General features: G+C 45.1%; 2 protein-coding genes across 3 annotated transcripts in view; both read right to left on the bottom strand.

Annotated features, from left to right (window-relative positions):
- Positions 1-11,962: 11,962 nt before the first annotated feature.
- Positions 11,963-14,789, bottom strand: ACTA1 (actin alpha 1, skeletal muscle). The gene is made up of 7 exons (XM_055587798.1): positions 14,630-14,789; positions 13,706-13,846; positions 13,276-13,600; positions 13,012-13,173; positions 12,719-12,910; positions 12,442-12,623; positions 11,963-12,355 (listed from the first exon to the last, which is right to left on the bottom strand). Exons 2-7 carry the CDS (start codon positions 13,832-13,834, stop codon positions 12,212-12,214), a joined length of 1,134 nt encoding a protein of 377 aa, XP_055443773.1. The 5' UTR covers positions 13,835-13,846; positions 14,630-14,789; the 3' UTR covers positions 11,963-12,211.
- Positions 14,790-21,682: 6,893 nt separating this feature from the next.
- The window catches only part of NUP133 (nucleoporin 133), a 56,900-nt gene continuing 54,661 nt past the window's right edge, over positions 21,683-23,921 (bottom strand). The window contains exon 26 of one of the 2 annotated variants that reach the window (XM_055587765.1): positions 21,683-22,427. In XM_055587765.1, coding sequence (XP_055443740.1) covers positions 22,291-22,427 — 137 coding nt within the window. In that variant the 3' untranslated portion in view covers positions 21,683-22,290. The remainder of the gene's footprint in view (positions 22,428-23,921) is intronic. The other variant, XM_055587775.1, reaches the window with a different exon arrangement.

The raw sequence follows: 23,921 nt of genomic DNA on the forward strand, positions 1-23,921 counted from the left end.
GCCAGTGATTCTAGAAAGAGCTCTTGCCCCAAGAATGTTTGCTTATTTCATTTACTTTGCACTTGAGGGCTAAAAGTTTTGCAAAACTTGGTACCTCCCTCATAAAGCTGGGACCCTGAAGCCTACACCATGGGTAAGCATGATGGAGTAAGGCAGGAGTAAGCCCTGCCCATATGGAACTCAAGGATCTGAAAAGCCAGCGGCCTTAGTGCTGAGTGCCTGCTAGTGGCATGGGGGCAGATTCCTGGGAAACTGTAAAATCAAGCTGAGCTGTCTCATATATTTGCAGCCCATGTCATCTACGGGGGCCAAGAGACCTATGGATTTAGTTTCACATCATCTCAGATTACTAGTATCCTAGGAGATCCCTGGCAGAAGCGAACACAATCCTTTCCGAAGACAATCATCTTTGTTCTGGATTTCTTCAAAGACATTGAACACAGCACTGTCAAGTACACACAGGAAAGGGTAGCATGAGGAAGAACCAAAACGGGAGGTAACAGACACAGACTCCAAGACTTCAGCCGCTAGGACTGGTAGATTCACACGCTTGCTCTGTTAAAAAAGTAAGAGGCAAGGTAACAAATAGCCACAGGAAGCAGAAAACTATAAAAATATGACTTAGTTAATTTGAAAAGTAGTAAAATAATTTTTAAAATTTTCTAAAAGTTCTATGGCTGATTCATGATGACGTATGGCAGAAGCCAACACAATATTATAAAGCAAATGTCATTTAATTAAAAATATATACATTTAAAAATTTTTTCTAAAAGTTAAAAATTCAATACCAGAAATTTAAAACTGAACAAAAGGATTTAAAAATAGATTAAGTAAGTGAGAAAAAGATTGAAAGATTAGAGGAAATTATCCTATGTAACTCAGATGTCTTTCAGATATACATCCTAAAAAGAAAAATGCAAAAAAAAATTAATGTAGAAAGTATCAGAATTTCTGATGTTCTATTTTTTGATTGCAATTGTTCCTTTTTATTAAAATGTACATAAAATGAAATGGAGAGATCGTAATCATACAGTCACTGTATTTGATCTTTGTAATCCCAACCCCTGTATCAAGATATAGAACATTTCCATTATTCCAAAAAATCCCCTCATACCACTTTTCAATTTCCATGCCACTCCCAGAGGCAACCATTGCTCTAATATTTTGCTATACCATAGACTAGCTTTACCTATTGTAGAATATTATACAAATGGAATATCACAGTATATATTTGTTGTGCAGTTGCTAAGTTATGTTCAACAGTACATATGTTTCCATGTAAATTTCTTTTTCACTTAGGACTTTTTTGAAACCCATTCATGTTGTTACATGCATCTATAGTCTGTTCCTCTTTATTGCCAAATAATATTCCATGATACAGCTGTACATGATTGTTTATCCATATGTCTACTGATGGACTCCTGGTCTATTTCCAGATTTTATTACTATGAATAAAGTTGCTATTAGCATTCTTGTGTAAGTCCTTTTGTGACTATATTTTTAATCTTACTGGGTGAATTCTTAGGAATAGCACTATCAGATATTAGAGCAGGTATATGTTTAGTACTCTGCCTGGCAAATCCCATGGACGGAGGAGCCTGGTGGGCTGCAGTCCATGGGGTCGCTAGGAGTTGGACATGACTGAGTGGCTTCACTTTCACTTTCATGCATTGGAGAAGGAAATGGCAACCCACTCCAGTGTTCTTGCCTGGAGAATCCCAGGGACAGGGAGCCTGGTGGGCTTCTGTCTATGGGGTCGCACAGAGTCAGACATGACTGACGCGACTTAGCAGCAGCAGCAGCATGTTTAGTTTTATAGTTTTTAGTTTTATGTTCCCCAAAATGGCTGCACCAGTTTACAATTCCCAGAGTGTGAATTCCATACTTGCCAAAATTTTCGTGCCAATCTTTTTCATTTTAGCCACAATGATGAGTATATAGTAGTATCTGATTGCTCTTTTATTTTGCATTTATCCAATGACTAAAAACATTGAGCACTTTTTCATATGCTTATCACTTTTTTAAATTGTGGTAAAAACATATAACATTAAATTTAGCATTTTAAATGTCTGTAAGTGTACAGTTCTGCGCATTATGTACATTCACATTGTTGTGTAACCATCATCACCATCCATCCACAGAAACTTTTCATCTCCCCAAGCTGAAATTCTGTTTTTAAATGATAAATTTAAATTTTATTAAATGATAATTCTCCATTCCCCTCTCCCCAGAACCTGACAGTCACATTCTACATTCTATGAGTTTGACTCCTCTGCTGCTGCTAAGTCATTTCAGTTGTGTCCAACTCTGTGCAACCCCATAGACGGCAGCCCACCAGGATCCGCCGTCCCTGGCAAGAACACTGGAGTGGGTTGCCATTTCCTTCTCCAATGCATGAAAGTGAAAAGTGAAAGGGAAGTCGCTCAGTCGTGCTCAGTCGTGTTCGACTCTTAGAGACCCCATGGACTGCAGCCTACCAGGCTCCTCAGTCCATGGGATTTCCCAGGCAAGAGTACTGGAGTGGAGTGCCATTGACTCCTCTAGGGGCATCCTATAAGCAGAATAGTATAATATTTGTTCTTTTGTTACTGGCTTACTTCTCTTAGCGTAATGTCTCATCCATGCTATAAGGTCAGAATCTCCTTCCCTTTTAAGAGTAAATAATATTCCATTGTACATATACACCACACTTCGTTTACCTAGTCCTCTGTTAACAGAGCTTTTGCCTATTGGGAATAATGTTGCAATGAATATGGGTGTGTAAATAACTCTGAATCCCTGACTTTTATTTTTTTAGAGTATATATTCAGAAGTAGAATTGCCATGTCTGATGGTAATTCTAACATTAATTTTTTTAGAAATTGCCATAACATTTTCCATAGTGGCCATACCATTTTACATTATCATTAGCAATGCATGAGAATTCTAATTTCTCCATATTCTTGCCACTACTTGTTATTTTGTTCTATTTGTTACAATAGCCATTGTAATGAGCATGATTATATGCTTATTTTATCATCCATTTATGTTCTTTTGTGAAGTGTCTGTTAAAAATATTTTGCCCATTTTATTGCATTTTAGTCTTTGTTATTGAATTTTAGATTTTTATATAGCCTGGACACCAATCCTTTGTCAGATACATGTTTTGCCAGTATGTGGTTTGAATGTTCATTTTCTTAGTTGTGTTATTTGATGAATAACTATTTTAATTTTGGTGAAGCCCAATCTGTCAATTCTTCAGAATGAGAGGAGAGAAAAAATGGAATTGAGGCAATATTTGAAGAAACACAGGCTGATAATTTCCCAAACCTGTTGAAAGACAGGAATCCACATATTCAAAAGCTCAAGATAAGTAAAAAGAAACCTACCTTTAGGTACAAAATAGAGAAACTGCAGAATATCAAAGACAAAGAGAAAAAAATATTAAGCTGGAATGTGGGGCAAGGGAAATGCAATTCCCTCAAAGAAGGTCTAGACTAACTGCTGAGTTTTCAACAAAATGATGGCACTTGGAGGGCAGCGAAATGTCATCTTCATTACAACAAAGAAACAACCATTATCCTGAAATTGTATATTAGGGAAAACATGTCCTTTAAAAATGAGGGAGAAATAAGAACATAAGTAAATAAGCAAACAAAAATGGAAAGATTTGCAACCAACACTTTATCATGAAAGGAAATTCCAAAGACTGTGCTTCTGTCATAAGGGAAATAATCTCCCTTGGGAGGGACCCATAGGAAGAAGAAATGAGTAGAAAAAATTAATAATATACAAGGGAACCTCAACTCTATAAAACAATTACAGTCTTTGAGAAGGTTAAAACCATGACTGATGTATGATAAATAATCATACATAGGGGTTTATAAAGATAGAATAAAATATGTGACAAATCAGAAGGAAAGCAAATAGATGAATTAGCAGCCCTCAAAGTGTCCCTGTGTGGCTTCCCTGGTAGCTCAGCTGGTAAAGAATCCACTTTCAATCAAGGAGACTCTGGTTCGATTCATGAGTTAGGAAGATCCCCTGGAAAAGGGATAGGTTCCCCACTCCAGTATTCTTGGGCTTCCCTGGTGGCTCAGCTGGTAAAGAATCTGTCTGCAATACGGGACACCTTGGTCCAATCCCTGGGTTGGGAAGATCTGCTGGAGAAGGGAATGGCTACTCACTCCAGAATTCTGTCCTAGAAAATTCCATGGACTATTCCATGGGGTTGCAAAGAGTCACACATGACTGAGCGACTTTCCCACTGTCACAAAGAGGGTAAAAATATTGATTAATTTTAGATTTTTAACAGGGTGGGCTAATGTAAAATGATAGTTTTAATCCTAAATATGCCAGTAATCACATTAAATAAAATGAACAAAGTGAAAAACTCTCAATTAAAAGACAAAATTGTCAGGCTAGAAACACTATTCAACCTTATGCTATTTACAAGAAATATATACAAAATATAAGGGTAATAAAATAAAATATAAGGGTACATCAAAATTGAAAATGAATAGTTTAAAAAAAGAAAATAATAAAGTCAGGAATTACAAAAGTCTTTGCTCTGCTACTTTGACTAATCTATAAACTTAATTTATAAACTGTTTATAAACTTGGGCAAGTCATTGAGTCTTGAGACCTTACTATTATCATTTATAAAAGCAGAATAATAATCGCTATCCTAGCTACCTTAAAAGATAAATGAGCTAATGTGTTTTAAAGTTCTTCATGCAGCACCAGATACAATATTAACATAAGCGATGCATAGACTAATAGAATGACACATTAACGGTAACCTCTTCTATAGTGGGCTAAATTGCTGCCCCTATTGTGGACTGAACTGCGTCATCACCACCCCAAATTCATATGCTGAAGTCCTAGCTCCCAGGATCTCAGAATGTGACTGTATTTGGAGACAGGGTATTTTATTTTTTTCAGAATGTTATATTATGAGGAAGTGTGGACATCCCCGTGGCGAGAGGGAAGAGGCTTCTGGAAGCCAAGGAGAGAGACCTCAAAAGGAGAAAACTCAGATTTGGGGTTCTAGCACTCAGAACTCTGGGGAAAACATAATAATTCCTATTGTTTTAAGCCACCTAGCTTGTGGTAACTTGTTACAGGAACTTAGTACAGGTCTTGTAAAGGAAATTAGGAAGGATGGGGTGGACAAGGATCCAGGGGTACTGTGGCCCCCTTGGCTCATGATGTAGAGTGACCACTACTCCCAAGGCCAGCTCCTCTGGTCCAGTGACCAGAACTCTCTACATGGGAATAATGCTTAGGAAACCCCAGTGACTGTCATGTGAAAGGCAATCCTGGTTCCACGGGCACCTCTGAGAACTACAACATCACTTTTGCACATTTCACAGTCTTTCTTTCATGTGGTCACCACCCCCAGAAACTGTTTAGTATCAGTGCTACTGAACTGCAGTCTGATGCTCATCATCGAAAGCTAATATTTCAGAGGCAAGTGTAGTAGAAAGAAAAGCTTGCTTTATTCTGGAGGCCTGCGACCTGCAGAGAAAGCACACTCATATCCAAAGGCCAATCCCCCCGCCAATCAGATGGCAAGAGCTTTGAAAGGGAGCTTCAGGGATGCACAGGCAGAGGGAGAGGTTATTAGGTTGGTGCAAAAGCAATTTCAGCTTTGGACCTTGAAGTTTAAATCATTACAACTAGGCTCAAACACATCTTTATTAATCAAAGCCATTATAATCAGCACATTTTTTCCAACAAGAAATGTTTGTTTATTCCTGTAGCATAAAAATCTGAGCCTTGGGATTTGATGCACTCTTGGAAAGCATTTTCTGCCTCCTTCTGCTTGTGTATGTGTTTGCCCTGCAAAAAGCCTCTGAGATGCTTGAAGACATAGTAGTTGGCTGGCGAGAAGTCAGGTGAATGTGGCAGATGAGGCAAAACTTTGTAGCCCAATTTGTTCAACTTTTGAAGCATTGCTTGTGGAATGTACGGTTGGGTGTTATTGTGGGAAAGAATTGGGCCCTTTCTGTTGAACAATGCTGGCTGCAGGCATTGCGGTTTTCAGTGCAGCTCATTGATTTCCTGAGCGTACTTCTCAGGTGTAATGGTTTCACCAGAATTCAGAAAGCTGTAGTGGGTCAGATCAGCAGTAGTGGACCAGCTGATCCACTGCTGATACTGGTCTGCTGATCCAGTGTCACAGTGGGTCAGCTCTAGTGGATCAGCAGATAACCAAATAGTGATTATGATCGCTTTTATGGTGCTAAAAGGGTCTGGCTTTGGGAAGTGCTTTGAAGCTTCTTCTTGGTCCAATCACTGAGCTAGTCATTGCCGGTTGTCATATAAAATCCACTTTTCATTGCACGTCACAATCCAATTGAGAAATGGTTCATTGTTGTTGTGCAGGATAAGAGAAGATGACACTTCAAAATGATGATTTTTTTTTTATTTATAGTCAGCTCATGAGGCATCCACTTATTGAACTTTTTCACCTTTTCAATTTGCTTCAAATGCCAAATGACCAAATGGTCAACGTTGAGTTCTTTGGCACCTCCTCATGTAGTTGTAAGAGGATCCGCTTCAACAATGGCTCTCAACTGTTGTTTGTCAACTTCCAATGGCTGGCCATTGTGCTCATCTTCAAGGCTCTCATCTCCTTTGCAAAACTTCTTGAACCACCAATGCACTGTACATTTGTTAGCAGTTCCTGGGCCAAACGCATTGCTGATGTTGCAAGTTGTCTCTCCTGCTTTATGATGCATTTTGAACTCAAATAAGAAAATCACTCAAATTTTCTTTTTGTCTAACATCATTTCCATAGTCTAAAATACATATAAAATAAAAGAAAGTAGTAAGTCATTAGCAAAAAACATAGAGCAAGAAATGCACATTAAAATGGTATGTAATATAACTACATTTATTTAAGGATGTATTCCAATATTAGCAAATTTCAACAATGCCAAACTGCAATTACTTTTGCACCAATCTAATACATGCAGAAACAGCACAACAGGGTCCGATGGTCATCTTGAAATCAGTCATGCAGTGGTCTGATCAGGGTCATCTTGATTGTTTTCAGTACAGTTCATCTTTGGTTCCAGGGTCAATTTGTACCCATTACTTGGAATTGTGGCAGCTTATGTCATGGCCACAGTCTGGTCATCATGTAGTTAACTTCTTCCACCTGCTGGGAGTTTCAGTATCTATAAGACAGCTCACAGAACATGGCTCAGACTATTACCTATAATCCTTAAGGAGGACCTAAAGTCTTTGACTTTGTTTAATGATTCCAGACAAACATCTATTTCTGCTTTATTGACTAAAGCCTTTGACTGTGAGGATCACAATAAACTGTGGAAAATTTTGAAAGAGAAGAGAATACCAGACCACCTGATCTGCCTCTTGAGAAACCTATATGCAGGTCAGGAAGCAACAGTTAGAACTGGACATGGAACAACAGACTGGTTCCAAATAGGGTAAGGAGTATGTCAAGGCTGTATATTGTCACCCTGCTTATTTAACTTATATGCAGAGTACATCAGAGAAACGCTGGGCTGGAAGAGGCACGAGCTGGAATCAAGATTGCCGGGAGAAATATCAATCACCTCAGATATGCAGATGACACCACCCTTATGGGCACAAAGTGAAGAGGAACTAAGAAGCCTCTTGATGAAAGTGAAAGAGGAGAGTGAAAAAGTTGGCTTAAAGCTCAACATGCAGAAAACTGAGATCATGGCATCTGGTTCCATCACTTCATGGGAAATAGATGGGGAAACAGTGGAAACAGTGTCAGACTTTATTTTTCTGGGCTCCAAAATCACTGCAGATGGTGATTGCAGCTATGAAATTAAAAGACGCTTACTCCTTGGAAGGAAAGTTATGACCAGCCTAGATAGTATATTCAAAAGCAGAGACATTACTTTGCCAACAAAGGTCCACCTAGTCAAGGCTATGGTTTTTCCAGTGGTCATGTATGGATGTGAGAGTTGGACTGTGAAGAAAGCTGAGCACTGAAGAACTTATGCTTTTGAACTGTGGTGTTGGAGAAAACTCTTGAGAGTCCCTTGGGCTGCAAGGAGATCCAACCAGTCCATTCTGAAGGAGATCAGTCCTGGGTGTTCTTTGGAAGGAATGATGCTAAAGCTGAAACTCCAGTACTTTGGCCACCTCATGGGAAGAGTTGACTCATTGGAAAAGACTCTGACGCTGGGAGAGATTGGGGGCAGGAGCAGAAGGGGACGACAGAGGAGGAGATGGCTGGATGGCATCATTGACTCGATGGATGTGAGTCTGAGTGAACTCCGGGAGTTGGTGATGGACAGGGAGGCCTGGCGTGCTGCAATTCATGGGGTCCCAAAGAGTCAGACACAACTGAGTGATTGAACTGAACTAAATGATTATCATTATACCATCCTGTTTGACTACCTTCTTTGCTTCTGCAATTTCTCACTTCTCTTATTAAATTTGTTCTTTGGCTGAAGTTTTTTCTACAGACAAGAGGCAGGCAGATAACATGTGGTGGAGAGGGTGGTGTCTGTTCTAGGAAGACTCCATAGGGTCCTGTTGTGTTTCATCAGGATAAGCCATTAAGAAACTTACAAGCAGAGGCAGGGTCAAGCAAGAGGCTCAGGACTCTGCACCCAGCAACAGAGCCACCCTTAATGAGGGGTCCTTGCTGCTCATTCATGTTGGCTAACCTCCAGCTGCTTTTGCCACCCTATGCCAATTCCAGAAGTTGCAGCCCTGGGCCTGCTTGGAGGAGTGGCTCTGATTGTAGGTGACAAGGATGCAAGTGGACCCAGAGTCCTGGGAATCACCATGCTGCCCACCTCACCAGAGTGCCATCAAAGCAAATCTTTTCAGCTTCTCTCTGAGCTGCAGCCCAGACACAGAGCATCAGCTTGTGGAAACTCCCCAAATGAACTGTGACATATCAACAGAGCTAAAGGGGATAACTTCCAAGGACAGTACCAGGCAGAGAGAAAATAGAAATGACAAATGAGGCAAGACAGAAAAGGAGAAAAGCATGCAGGTGGGCTGGCCACACGAGTGCCCTCAGAGGCAGGGCTGGTCTATGGCCTGAGCCCTCTCTGCCTTCTGTCCTCAGGGCAGAGGTACTGCTGGATGAGAGGGGGCCGTACTCTATGTCCTTCTCCAGTACAATGGGGGATGTTTTCCCACAAGAATCTATATTTGGAACCATCCAGCCTGTCAGAGGACAATGCTGTGTGGGAGGGAAGCCAGCCTGGTGGTGGTGAGAGCAAAGCAGTCAGAAGTCCACAGCATCCAGTGGTCATGCTCCAGGGTAGCCTCCCCGTTTCCCGCCAGCTCCTCCAACAAGTCTTATGGTGATCCAAGTCAAGGCATCGGTGCCCGGTGATGGCGGGGTAGTTGACAGCAAACTCCCAGGAGGGAATCACATCTTAGCAGGAGGGAACCACACCTTGCACATAGTAGATGGTCAATAAAACATTTCATGAATCCCCTTATGGGTTCTGTCATATCTGGGAATAATTCAGGAATTAATGCATCTAGGAGGTACCCTGACAGTCCATGGTCTACTTATATTAATAACTTCCAATGGTTTAAGTTATAAAACCTAGGTGTACTCCAATCCCAGATTCTTCTATTTTTTCCCACTCAGTCTAATCCTTCTTTTCAATCCTGACATATCCTCTCCTCTCATTTTCTTCTTTGTCTCTTGTTTCTTCAACTGAGCACCAGTAAAATAGATTTGGTGTGAATAAAAATTGTGGCAATTTATTTTGATAGAGGAAAATAACTGCAGTTAGATCCCTGATAAGACTTACCAAGTCTAAGGAGACACACCATAAGTGATCATCAGAAAGTTTTTTTGTTGTTTTCAATTCTCTCACAGGTCCAAAAATTGGAGCTCTGAGATGGCTTCTCAGTGGGAAATCAGCCATAACACTATTCCCTCTGGTGTGAGTACACTGTTGCCACACAGCAGCTTCTCACTTCTTCCTACTGCAAACACACTTAGTGCTGCTGGAAATAGTTCTTTCTCTCCTCTCCCAGCACAGAGATGTGTATGTGTTCTATACACAGTAGGCATGTGCATTTTATATGTATAGTGTTATACATATATATAGATGTTTAGTGGATAAGTTGTGTCTGACTCTTTCTGGGGCCCCACGGGACTGTAGCCCGCCAGGTGACTCTGTCCATAAGATTTTCCAGGCAAGAATATTGGAGTGGGTTATCATTTCCTTCTCCAGGGGATCTTCTTCTTGACTCAGGGCTCTAACCCTTGTCTCCTGAATTACAGGCAGATTCTTTACTCCTGAGCCACAAGGGAAGCCTATTCCACCCAGGGAATATATATATTTACTACACCACACCAAAAATCTTCTCTCAGGTCTAATTTAAGTAACACAATTTACCAAATAACTATAATCACAAACTACTTGAGAGAAGGAAAGATACAGAACACTAATGAAATATGTGATGCTTATTTCTTTTTAAAGAAGTACCAGAAGAGGAAAGGTCATTTGGCACACTTCCAGTGGAACCACACAATTTCTAAATTTTGTACATGCTTTTAGGAGAAGAAAACTGTCAAAGATGAGGCAGGAGGAAAACTTCTGTCAGTCACTTGATGATTATGATCACAGGAGAAATGTGTGATTACTGCCTTAAATTTCTTACTAAAATTCTAATTAATAGACCTGGGTTTTGGCTTTAAAAAAAAAGACTTAAACTGCCAGTTAGCTTACTCATGTAATTCTGATATTTTTCAGTAAAAGTTGGGTTCCTCTGAAAAACTAGAATTTAGACCATTTTTTTAAACCTTTGTCCACCCCGGGTAGATAGGTAGTTTTCAATGGATTTGGTATCATATACTTGTTTTATTAAAATCCTAAGTTCTACTGAATGACTGGTTCTCTTGATATCTGGGTTTGGCAGTATTCCTACCTTGGAAGCTTCAATGATTCCTGAAGCTTCTCAATGGGCCATAAAAGGAGAGAATAAATGTGGCAAGGTGGCATATGATATAGCTGTATTGTGAATTCTTATAAACATATTTCTGAATGAGTGTATTACCTTCTTTGAGTCAGAATCTATTTCATTTAGGAAACACTTTTCCCAGGAATTTTGACTGCAGCCTACCAGGATCCTCCGTCCATGGGATTTTCCAGACAAGAATACTGGAGTGGGTTGCCATTGCCTTCTCCGAGGAAACATTAGACTACTTTAAAATGTATAGATGCCCTGTTCTCTCAGAAATACAAACTGTTCCTTTGTGTTGTGCCTTTCAGACTTTGCAGGAGTGGAGTAGGGTTGTTTCCTCTTCGTTGCTGACCTCTGCTCAGCACTATCTCCGCTTCCTTCCCTGAAGGCATTTCCTCGCTGGCCCGCCCCCCGCGCCTGTCCCCGCTGAGGCCGCTCTGTCCTTCTTTTGGAGCGTTCACTTGGTCCTTTCTCGCCTCCTCCCACCTCTGGGCGCGGCTCCTTCCCCTCCCCACTCTGGAAAGGGCGCTTCGTCACCCAGACGAAGCAAAGGCCTTCCCGAGAAGTGGTTAACTTCACTTAACAAAGGAGAACTGGTTCCTCAAATGCAGAACGCACACTTTTCAGTTTAGATCTCAGATCGAGGAGGGAACCCGGCTTCACTAAGGCCTCGCCCGCCGCGGGTGGAGCGGGAGCGCGCTTTGCGCTCGGGACCCCAGGCCAGCACCACGGTCAGCGCCCTGCCGGAGGCGCGCCCTGGCCACCCGAGCACCGCCGCGGCGCCTCCGGCAGATAGCCCTGCACAGGGGACACGCCAGAGGTCAAGTCGGGCCACGGCGCAGGTGCCAGTCTGAGGAATAGATCTGAGCCAGAAGGGAGGGCAGTGAGCTGCGGAAGACTTAACTCACGGCCTTGTAAGGTCTGCACTCATTTAGAGTATTGTGAAAAGTGACGGAGGAAGACGGAGTCCCTTTTACTCCCCTATCCCCACAGCTCCCCGCCCCCGCAAATAAACACAACAGACAACTTTACGCAGCAAAACAGAACGGCTGAGTTTAATGCTTCAAGTTTTCCATTTCCTTCCACAGAGCTTCGTTTTAAAAATAACAAAATGAGGTAAACAATGTATGTACACATTATAAACAGTGTGTCAGTTTGCGGCAGCGGCAACGCTGATGGTTGGAGAGCAGCTGCTGCGCGGTGGCTCGAGGTCAGCCGCCTGCGCCGCGAGCAGATTTGTCGTCCTGGGGAGAAGTCGCGGCTGTCGGAGAGGCGTCTAGAAGCATTTGCGGTGGACGATGGAGGGGCCGGCCTCGTCGTACTCCTGCTTGGTGATCCACATCTGCTGGAAGGTGGACAGCGAAGCCAGGATGGAGCCACCGATCCACACGGAATACTTGCGCTCAGGTGGGGCGATGATCTGTAAGACAGAGAGGACCTGTCAGGCGCGCGGTCGCGGCCGGGGAGCCCCTCACAGGAAGGGGCTTGGGGGAGGGCGCCACCCACCTTGATCTTCATGGTGCTGGGGGCCAGGGCGGTGATCTCCTTCTGCATGCGGTCGGCGATGCCCGGGTACATGGTGGTGCCTCCAGACATGACGTTGTTGGCATACAGGTCCTTCCTGATGTCGATGTCGCACTTCATGATGCTGTTGTAGGTGGTCTCATGGATGCCCGCCGATTCCATGCCTGGGGGCCACGGAGGGGAGCGTGAGACAGAGGGCGGGAAGCCCGGGGGGCCCGCGGGGCTGGCACTGGCCGGATGGAGGGTGCCCGGGGCTCACCGATGAACGAGGGCTGGAAGAGCGTCTCCGGGCAGCGGAAGCGCTCGTTGCCGATGGTGATGACCTGACCGTCGGGCAACTCGTAGCTCTTCTCCAGGGAGGAGGAGGAGGCGGCGGTGGCCATTTCGTTCTCAAAGTCCAAGGCCACGTAGCACAGCTTCTCTTTGATGTCGCGCACGATCTCGCGCTCGGCTGCGGGGAGCGGGGCGGGAGAGGAGCCCTCAGCGCGGGGTCCCAGGGACAGCGCACAGTCTGTCGGCCCGCCCGCCTGGGGAGCCCGGGGCGCCGCGCACCTGTGGTCACGAAGGAGTAGCCACGCTCGGTGAGGATCTTCATCAGGTAGTCGGTGAGATCGCGGCCAGCCAGGTCCAGACGCATGATGGCGTGCGGCAGCGCGTAGCCCTCATAGATGGGCACATTGTGGGTGACGCCGTCGCCGGAGTCCAGCACAATACCTGCGCGAGGGTAGGGTCGAGGATGAGCGGCTGGGCTCTGCTAGGCGCTCGGGGAGGGGCAAGGCTTTCGGGAAGACGGGGCGGGGGCTTCTGGGCTCTCACCGGTGGTACGGCCGGAGGCGTAGAGGGACAGCACGGCCTGGATGGCCACGTACATGGCCGGAACGTTGAAGGTCTCAAACATGATCTGGGTCATCTTCTCGCGGTTAGCCTTGGGGTTGAGGGGGGCCTCGGTGAGCAGGGTGGGGTGCTCCTCGGGGGCTACGCGGAGCTCGTTGTAGAAGGTGTGGTGCCAGATCTTCTCCATGTCGTCCCAGTTGGTGATGATGCCGTGCTCAATGGGGTACTTGAGAGTCAGGATACCCCTCTTGCTCTGCGCCTCGTCGCCCACGTAGGAATCTTTCTGCCCCATGCCCACCATGACGCCCTGCGGAGCGGATATACCAAGCTCTCATTACCGAGGTTCCCAGTGGAGCGGGGCTAGGCCGCGTGGGGACCCGGCCAGGCTCCCTCCGGGAACTGGCAGCCTGACCTGGTGACGAGGGCGGCCCACGATGGACGGAAACACGGCCCTAGGGGCGTCGTCGCCGGCGAAGCCGGCTTTCACCAGGCCAGAGCCATTGTCGCACACGAGGGCGGTGGTCTCGTCTTCGTCACACATGGTATCTGGTTTCTGCAAGGACAGGAATGCCATGGAGACGCTCAGTGTTTCAGGCAAGAGGCCCCGCTGGCTCGAGCGCCCTCCCTCCCCGGGGACCTTTGGACACCTCCAGCCTCCAGCCCCCAGCCCGGCGCCATCCTGCGGGGGAAGCAATCAAAGCCGCGCCGGCAGAGCTTCGCTGATGGGAGCTCTGCTGCGAGGAGACCACAGAGAGCGTTTCTCCATCTGGGAACTCAGGACACACAGACCCTAGACTTCTCTGCCTTCGCTGCAGGCACCGCCCTCTCCGCCCCTCCCTGGCATCTCATGGGGGTCAAGGTCCGCTAACCCTGATTTCTGGGCCACTGTGAGGGTGGAAGGAGACGCCGTGGAAAGGGCTTGGGCACTCCACCAGGACACGAATGGCTTATTTTGGACCTCCATGGCACTTCAGACTCACAGCCGAAGCGCCCTTGGAACTGATGGCGAGCCAGGGGAAATTGTCCCTTCTACTGTCCTTTGGTTCTGTTGGGAAGGAACTGCCCTGGGGAAGACTAAAGCAAAACCTTTCATCTACCTCGGCACGCACGAAGTGTCAAGGAGAGCTGCCCCAAAGGGCTGGGAATAAATTTGGAGATCTTTCCAAAGGACCCGGCTCCCTGTCTCTTCTTTCAAGCACACGTGACTCGGGCCAGAGGCGCGGCTCACAGGACGCGGGGCTGGGGCTGATGCAGTGAGAGGGCCGCGCTCTGCCTGGAGTTCTCCAGGCTGCGGCGGTGGGGCACGTCCTTCTGTCCCCACCCCGTCCCTGCCTACCTGGGCGGGTGGCTACACCTGCGGCTCTCCGGCTCCGGTCCCGGTCACCGTGGGAAGGAAGCGAGACTTCTCTCGGCGCTGTCCGCTGCGGTGGCCGCTCGTCCCCCTGCTCAGGTTTTATATAGCCCTCGGGCGCTCCCCTCGCGCCGCCCCGCAGGAATGTCGCTCCCCTTCTCGAGCCATATTTGGGTGTCGGGCACTAGAGCCCCCTCCCCCGACCAGTTCAAGGCCTGGGTCCCCGCCCGGGTCCCCTGCGCTGACCAAAGAAGGAGAGGCCTGGCCTGAGCCCAGGTAACACGGGCCGGGCCGTATATGGAGTGTCTGCCCGCTGGTCCGCCCCTCCCGACCCCGCCCAGTTGCCTGGCGGAGGGGCTGGGGTGCGGCGAGGGTCACCGAGTGTTCGGGGTGCGCCAGTGAGCCTGCGCCCGGGCTGCACCTGTCCGCAGCCGCCCCGCCCCCGGGCATTCGGTGTTCTCGGAGCCTCGGGAAGGTGCGCCCACATTTCACCTCTTCTTCGGGTTCTTTACCCCTACCCCCCACCTCCAACTCCTTAAGTGTAACTCCACCGAGGAGGACTCTATATCCTAGTGGTGGGGCCAAGAGGACCGGAGATGGAGTCACTCCCGGAGTCCCGGGCAGGGGAGGCAGGCGATCCCTCCCCCAAGACTCCCAGCGAACTCGGTCTCTCCCCCAACCCCGAGCTCCCCAATCCAGAGGGCTGACACCGTCGGCCCCCACCCCCAACGGAGAGGATCACCGGCGGCCGGCGGGCGCGCAGCTGTCGCGAGGACAACTGTGGAGAGTCGGGGAGGAGGCGCTGGGCTCCCGGCACAGGCCCCGCAGCGGCTCTCGCAGCCTCTGGCACCGAGCCAGGACCCCCAGAGCTGCCCGTCTCGGGGACATGTTGTGGGCTCGGGAGCTCCTAAAGGGAGTGAAGTTGAGTGACTAACTGGCCGGCTCTGGAGTATGGCAGGCCGAGCTGAGCACCCTACTCCCGCATCCTTGGCGGGGCTCACCGACTTCCCAGTCCTCGGGAGGAAAGGCAAGGGTCATAGCCCTAGGGTGGGAACTGAGAGGTGCTCTTACTAGATGAAGCCTCAACCGTCTCTCCTCCCTGTAAAGAGGACAAGGGCATCGTGCTCTAGGATGGGCAAACCTTTCCCTTCTGCAAAGGCTGAACAAACTCATCGTTATATTTAGAGGGTGATGCCCAGCCAAGGCCAGCTGATTCCCAATCCACCTTGGAGAGTCACCGTCCACCAGAGCCTGCGGAGCGGTTCTATTTATACCGCTGATACACGGGGATCTGTCTTTCTGATTTTCTAGAAGGATTTGGATCTACTTATGGTAAAGGTGGAGTAGGGGTCAGAGGAGGTTATTAAGTTGGTGCTTCTCACTGTTTTTTCCCCTGAGGGGAACAGTTCTAACCTTGCTGTGGAAGGTACAAGGAGGAACAATTTTCTGCAATGAACTCAGGGACATGCTTTAAGGGGTGCATCAGTGATGTGGTGTGAGCCAGAATGGAACCACTCATTTTTCTGATGTACTCAAGTGTTCCCAGAATAGGAACTCGGTGGTGGAACTCAGCAACTGGGACAGGTGTGGGTCCTCGAAGAGGGATATAAAAGCATATAGGAAACCCTCCTCCCCAGCTGCACACTACTGCTGCTGCTGCTAAGTCGCTTCAGTCGTATCTGACTCTGTGCGACCCCATAGACGGCAGCCCACCAGGCTCCCCTGTCCCTGGGATTCTCCAGGCAAGAACACTGGAGTGGGTTGCCATTTCCTTCTCCAATGCATGAAAGTGAAAAGTGAAAGTGAAGTCGCTCAGTCGTGTCCAACTCCTAGCAACCCCGTGAACTGCAGCCCATCAGGCTCCTCCATCCATGGGATTTTTCAGGCAAGAGTACGGGAGCGGGTTGCCATTGCCTTCTCCGGCACACTACTGCAGACCTTCCTAAAAATGACCAAAGTCAATTACAAACTAGGGAGTTAGTATGGGGTCTCTAATGTGTATAAAGCCACCGTGCCTTCATATTCAGCTTTTTAAATTAGAGAATGAATGAATACTGGACAGAACTACATTTCAACACCTTGTGTCCTGCTGTGGCAGTGGGACATGGAGACACTAGGGAAAAACAATGTGGCAAATGCACTCTGTATACAGTGTAAGGGGAATAGCTTCAATTTTGGTCTTGAAGGTAGTCATTTACTGAATATGTAAATGTAATGAAGTATGTCATTTACTGAATACCTAAGAACTTGTTGACATCTTAAAGGGGAAGGAGGTTGTATTTTTCAAAACTCTTGCTCAGTGCAACTCTTCTCAGTGCAAGTTTTTGTAAGCTCAGGGTCTGTTAGATTTGAACACACATGCAAAGCTATGAATCAGGCTTTTGTAAGCTCAGGGTCTGTTAGATTTGAACACACATGAAAAGCTATGAATCAAGCACTCACAAGCTAGCAGAGACCTGATGGTACAGCAAACCCTGGGGAGGTGGGCCCTAAGAACACCAGTTGGCATGTCTGTTCTCTGCCCTGGGTCAGGCTGGTTGAAACAGTCCTGGAGGGCCACTCTGGGGTGGTTGAACTCTCATTGGCTCAGGAATGGCCCGAGGAGCAGGTGGAAGGCAGTCTCCATACATGTACGCTCTGGGGATCAACCCAGTGCCTTGCGTCTGAGTAAGCGGGTCACTGCCTGCACAGCCTTTTGAGAGTGACCCTGGAAAGGTCAGCCATGCAAGCTATGCTCAGAGGAGAACTCCTGCTTCCAGGTTTGCAGGGGCAGCTGCAGCTCGATCATCTGACAGGCCCATCTGCCACAGCTCAGCCCATGTGCTCCCTCCCATCCCCTCAGCCACATCCCTCACCTCTTCCCGTTTGTGGATCCCAGCCTTGTGCTGTTGGTTTCTGACCTATTTAGACATGAACTTTTAAAATGCTTATGTTTTCATATTGTTCCACTAATCCTGTGGCTATCTGGAGGTACGTGAGACAGGTACTAGTTACACTAGCTTTAGACATAAGAAAACCAAGGTCCAAAGAGCCAGACATGTCCTGGGTACCATACTGCTTGGGACACACAGGGGCTTGGAAGACTCTCCCTTCCCTAGGAGTGGTTGGGCTACCTTCTGTCTCCCTCTAAACTTGTCCAACACTTGGTATGTTCTGGAATTTAACAGATCCTCAAGGGATCTTCTCCAGTGAAGAGCCAAAGACATCTTGAAGTCATGGCTTCACATGCAGCCATCCTGTCATCTCAAAAAAAAAAAAAAAAAAAAAATAGTGAGGGGGGGCTGCCTGGCAACACAAAGTCAGAAACAGTCCAGCAACCAAGTGGGTAAAAGAAAAAACCCAAATTCGCTGTCCTCCTAAGCTACACATCTAAAAATGTGCAGTCAACTGTGGCAATCAGGAAGAGAGGACTTCGATCTTCTACTGATGGTTTTCTCAGCCTGAGACTTGCTCTGCTTTGTCATCTCTAAGGGACTAAAGACTCCACTAGAGCCATTCCTCCCCCTTCCCTCTACTGCATCTCCCCTTGCCACTTCCACACGTCAGCTGTAGTAAATCAGTTTAAAGGTTGCCCTTCAGTAAAGTTTTACAAACATTTGAGTGTACCTGTCCCTCTGATGGGCTATGTGACCTGGGGCAGGTGGCTTCCAGAGGCAATCAGCCTTCTTAACTGAGGATGCCACCTACTCTTTAAGACTGATTTGAGGGTTGAAACTAGGTAGGTGCATGGAATACACACAAAAAACAATGGTACACTATCTTTCTTCTAAAAGGGTTTGGAGGCGGTGAGAGGGATGAGGTGGTAAGGGTGAGCGAAGGACAATAAAAACCATTACAGCTGCTCACTGAGCACTTAGACAGGAGAAGCCAATGTGTTTTATGCACAAAGATTTTTGTAGAGATTTATTCCAGTATTTATTTAATGTGGTAAAAAATAAACCAACCCAACCCAAGACCAATAACCCAAGTGTTTTAAGACTGTTAAGAGACAGAGATCTGTTAAATAAATTATAATACAGCCATACGGTAAAGTGTCAGGCAGTCATTAAAAAAAAAATGTATCTTGAGGAATATTGAAGACATACATTCTTGAAGGGGGGAAGGTTAGTTCTTAGGAGGTTAAAAGAATCTTAGACATTACAATGATTTGTGGCTCCAAAGGCTGTGGTCCATAAAAAAGATATACAATATACCTGTGGTATAAATTTTCATGGAGGTGGGGATGAAGGGAACAGAGTGACTAAAGAAAATTGTCTTAAAAAGTCTCCTAAGGAGGAATGATAATGAAAAAGAAGGTTGAGAAATACTGGACTAAAGATACATAGAAATGCTCATAATCAGTCAGTTAGTTTAGTCACTCAGTCGTGTCTGACTCTTTGCAACCCCATGGACCACAGCACACCAGGCCTCCCTGTCCATCACCAACTCCCGGAGTTAACTCAAACTCATCTCCATGGAGTCAGTGATGGCATCCAACCATCTCATCCTCTGTCACCCCTTTCTTCTCCCGCCTTCAATCTTTCCCAGCATCAGGGTCTTTCCAAATGAGTCAGCTCTTCGCATCAGGTGGTCAAAGTATTGGAGTTTCAGCTTCAGCATCAGTCCTTCCAAGGAATATTTAGGACTGATTTCCTTTAGGATGGACTGGTTGGATCTCCTTGCAGTCCAAGGGACTCTCAAGAGTCTTCTCCAATACCACAGTTCAAAAGCATCAATTCTTTGGTGCTCTGCTTTCTTTATAGTCCAACTCTCACATCCATACATGACTACTGGAAAAACCATAGCCTTGATGAAATGGACCTTTGTTGGCAAAGTAATGTCTCTTCTTTTTAATATGCTGTCTAGGTTGCTCATAATACCTCACATCAAAATACATAGGTTATAAGATGTGATACATGCACAATCTAGGCTATATTTCAAAATGGTAACTGAAGTTATTTCTGGCTAGTGGGATTACTGGGGTTTATTTTCCTCCATATATTTTTGAGAGGTTTCACATTTCCTACAGTATTTTTTAACTTATAGAATTATATAAGGTTCTGTGTAAAAAATACACTTTGGTATTCAATGAGTTAACGTTTACATAGGAATATAGACAGCTGTTTTCTCTAGAAGGATTCCTTGAATAAACTGTCCAGGTAAAGGTAGGTGGACTACACTGATACTTCTGTAGTTATCAAATATAACCATGCATGGCGAGAGGCTAAGGTCATCACAGTGTGGCTCTCCTCCAGGTCTAGTTACGTGGAGGACTGTGCCACACACCCTGACTCCCCCAGAGAGTCCTCCAGTACTTGGGGGGTGATGGGCACTTCAAGAAAAGTAGGATTCAGACCTCAAAGATAAAAAGCAAAATTCCATTTCTAAAAAATTTTCTTCAAAAACAAGATGCCAAAACAAAGGGCATCAGTATCAGTCGCCTTCTACCTCACCAAGAATTGCAGCATGTCTCTTTGCTGTGATTCTCAAATTCTGTCTTAATCCTTGACACATTCACAAATCCCTAAAACAGGAGAATACACAAGGCCCACTCCTCACAATCAAACCCACAACCTTATTGTTTGACTGGGGCCAAAAGCTGTGACTTTCTGAGTAGTGTTCAAAGACAGGAGCAAAGAAAATCTTTTCCAAGTCAGAACTGTTTCTGTCTCCTTAATAAACATGCTCACCTTTATAGTACCGTTATAATTTATCAACTACTCAGTTTGTAAAAGAATCAGTTATTTTTTGATGAAGACTATGTTGTGGAAATTTTTTAAATTTAGAAGAAAAAAAGTACTCAAAATCTTTAGGCTTTAATTATGCTATTACTGTTACAATGTTTCTTTTTTAAAAGCCCCAACCATCTTAGAGCTAAGGCCATCCTTAACAGACAGAGGTAGCAGAGCCTTTTTCTCTGTCAAAATGAGAAAATCAGCCATCACGCTGTGAGAGCAGCACTTTACCCCCTGTGGTCAGTGGGCCAGGGTCACCGTCACTGCCTGTCAAGGAGGTGGCACGGTCCTGTGTCCCCAAAGCACAGTGTCACATGACAGGATCTTACGGATAAGAACTGCTGCTGCTGCTGCTAAGTCGCTTCAGTCGTGTCCGACTCTGTGCGACCCCATAGATGGCAGGCCACTGGGCTGCCCCGTCCCTGGGATTCTCCAGGCAAGAACAATGGAGCGGGTTGCCATTTCCTTCTCCAATGCATGAAAGTGAAAGGTCAAAGTGAAGTTGCTCAGTCGTGTCCGACTCTCAGCCACCCCATGGACTGCGGCCTACCAGGCTCCTCCGTCCATGGGATTTTCCAGGCAAGAGTGCTGGAGTGGGGTGCCACTGCCTTCTCCAATGGATAAGAACTAAGTCCCTCTAAAACCAACATCCTTTAACACAAGAATGCAACCATTTCTTATGCCATCTGACAACTCTCCCTCCCTAACTCCCCTAGAGGCGTTAGGACACTCCTCACCCTGACCTCACGCTGCCCCACCACGGCAATGCAAACAGAGGCCAGAGGCCGGGCTGCCCCTCCCTGCCCTCTGGTTACCACTGCGAGCAGCTCAGAGGCAGCATCTGCAGCCTGCAGTGGAGCCGGCACGAGGGCTGAGCTCTGCGAAGCCAGGAACCGGACTCTTCACCACATTTAACTCCTGACCTTTTCGGCTGCTGGAAGCAAGTTGTTTAGTGAGTATTCAACTGGGCCAAAGCCTGAATATGCCAGCAACTCCGTCTTTATTTAAAGACAGATAAAAACTGCACGATGACATTGGCCAGGACAAAGAAGCTTTGAGAACAACTACTTTTCAGTTAAATCAGTTGCTATACTAAGAAAACCCATAAAGGTTTCTATAAAGGTTTCACTCCTTACATTAGGTAGACAGACTGAGGAGAAGCTGGCATTCAGTGTAAATCGTTCTGAAATGCATGAAGCTGACTGAATAGGTTGTGGTGGTGGTGGTTTAATTGCTAAGCCGTGTCAGACGCTTTGCGACCTTATGGACTGTAGCCCGCCAGGCTCCTCCGTCCATGGGGTTTCCCAGGTAAGAATACTAGAAGGCCACATAAATATGCTTTATTCACCAAAATATTTTTACTAATATTCTATTATTTATGTAGAAAAATTTGACATTTTTGCCAATGAAATAAACAGTTATCAAGCTCACACTGCATTGCCCACTTCGTCTTGTCTATCGTAAGCTAGCAAATTGTGACACTTGTCCCACTAGAGACTCTGCTCCCGGCCCTCATCAAAAGCAAACAGACATTCCAGACACTCTGCAGCACATAACATCTAAGAGCCACAGCAATTTCAGAGACAACTTAGTGTCATCTTGCTGTGTTTAGAGTTATAGAAGCCAAAGCCTAGAAGTGGTCTTTGCATACAAGAAGCTGGAACCAGGACCCTGGATGGAGTGACATAAAAAGGAATGGTAGTAGGTATGAAAACAACTGACAAACTTCGATGGAAAAGAGGAAGAAAAAAACAATATCATGTAACTGAAAACCAAAACTACAGTCATACAACTATTTTGTAGTAGCTTACAAATAAAGTATAAAAAACTCAGAAATATATGTTATAAAACTGTACAAACTTCTAGATATAAAGTTTTTATAAGGACACACTTACACAAATTTTCAGGAAAAACAACCATTTTTAGAAAAAGTCACATTTGTCCCTGGACATAGTATTCATAATTGGCTTTCAAAACAAACTCAAAGTAAGGGTTGGACTTCAAACTTCCCAGCTGGTCGGCCTGCAGCAGCTCCTTCACCTCGGGCAGGTACTCACTGAGCTGAATGCCTAAAAATACAAACACAGAAAGTTTTTTTTATTTTCACATAATTCTCAAATGAATTAAGATGACGATGATAGAAACACCTGTGCTTCTATTTAAAATATAACGTCACTGCTATTGGAAAATACTCTGTTCTAAATTCCTTCCATCTGCCAGGCATATTCATAGGCCTGACAATATGATGTTCTTCACTTAGTAGGGGCTACATGACTGTTCTATATACTTGGGCTACATGTTTGACTCTAGTGGTCAAAAGAGCCATCAAAACAGGCACTCCATTTAAAGTCTTTAAAACAATCTGCAATATTTTCATTTTTCTCCAAAGCTTAAGCCATTCCTTCAGTGTGAAAGTTTTAAGTTAATAATCACTTGAAAATAAGTATTTCAAGACCAAGCAAACAGCATTCTAAGCAGCTATACAGTAAAAGAAGCAGAAGGTATCAGTGAAAGATTGCTTATAAACCAGCTGTAAAATTTGTTAAGACAGGAATCCTGAGTTATCAAGGAAGACAAAGTTATACTATATCTTCTTAAAAGACTTTCAGACATTTATCTGTCCCCCAGATCAAAAACCCATTGTTTCACCTGGATGGGTGGTCTCCCCAAACTCCAGAAATGCCTGACTGAAGAGGTGCTTATTTGAGAACTGGTTTTTAATGCTTTTTCCTAGGATGACTGGTTCGCTTAATTTTTTTAAAATTAATTTCCAGAGTCAACTTTGGTAATATATATTTTCCTTGATTTTGATCAACTTTCTTTTGTATTTCAAATTTATTTTTGAAAAGACATATAAAATTCTTCAAAAATTAAAAAAAAGAAAAAGAAAACAAGTATTTCCAACAATTCTATATTCTCCTATTCAGGAAATAATTTAGTAGAACACTGCCATGAAAGCTATCTGCAGTATCTAACATACTGGCAGTTTCTCTCTGAGACTAGGAGGAGGGAAACCACGCCTTTGTCAGTCCTCTATGGACCTGGAAAGCCAATACGCATCTATGTAGTTACAGAACAGCATATACAATTTTCTCATTTGATAATTTTAAATTAATAAGGTAACATTTTATAACCTGTCACATAACCACAAGCTTCTCAAAATCAAATACTGTTTATTTTTAACATCATCTAAGTGATGATGTTAAAAATTTTATTTTAACATCATCATCTAATAACTAAGCACCATTTTTGGTACTTAGTTATTATACAATAAAAATCTTATAATAAATGTTATGAGACTTAATCTGCAATATTCATACATCATTCATTACAATCAACACACTTTCAATAAAGACTTTTTATCTCTGAAACAGTATTTCACTTGTGAAAATATCCATTTCCTAGAGATCAATTCTCTTAAAAACTTACAACCCCATTCTAAGTGGGAAGTGTTCAACTGGCTCTAGGTGATGGCCACCAGGTTAATATTTCAGTCTAGTGTAGCAAATCTTTCGATTTTTAAGAGAAGTCAGAAAACATTTTTTTAAATTTATCTATTTTAA

Source organism: Bubalus kerabau, chromosome 1 (assembly GCF_029407905.1).
Source record: "Bubalus kerabau isolate K-KA32 ecotype Philippines breed swamp buffalo chromosome 1, PCC_UOA_SB_1v2, whole genome shotgun sequence".
Lineage (NCBI taxonomy): Eukaryota > Metazoa > Chordata > Mammalia > Artiodactyla > Bovidae > Bubalus > Bubalus kerabau.

Excerpts from the sequence above, each read along its gene's own strand:
- ACTA1 (XM_055587798.1), bottom strand. The coding sequence starts at position 13,834 with ATGTGTGACGAAGACGAGACCACCGCCCTCGTGTGCGACAATGGCTCT. Across the intron at positions 13,601-13,705 it reads TGGGCCGCCCTCGTCACCAG|GGCGTCATGGTGGGCATGGG; the intron begins GTCAGGCTGCCA and ends TCCGCTCCGCAG. Across the intron at positions 12,624-12,718 it reads CTTCCAGCCCTCGTTCATCG|GCATGGAATCGGCGGGCATC; the intron begins GTGAGCCCCGGG and ends CGTGGCCCCCAG.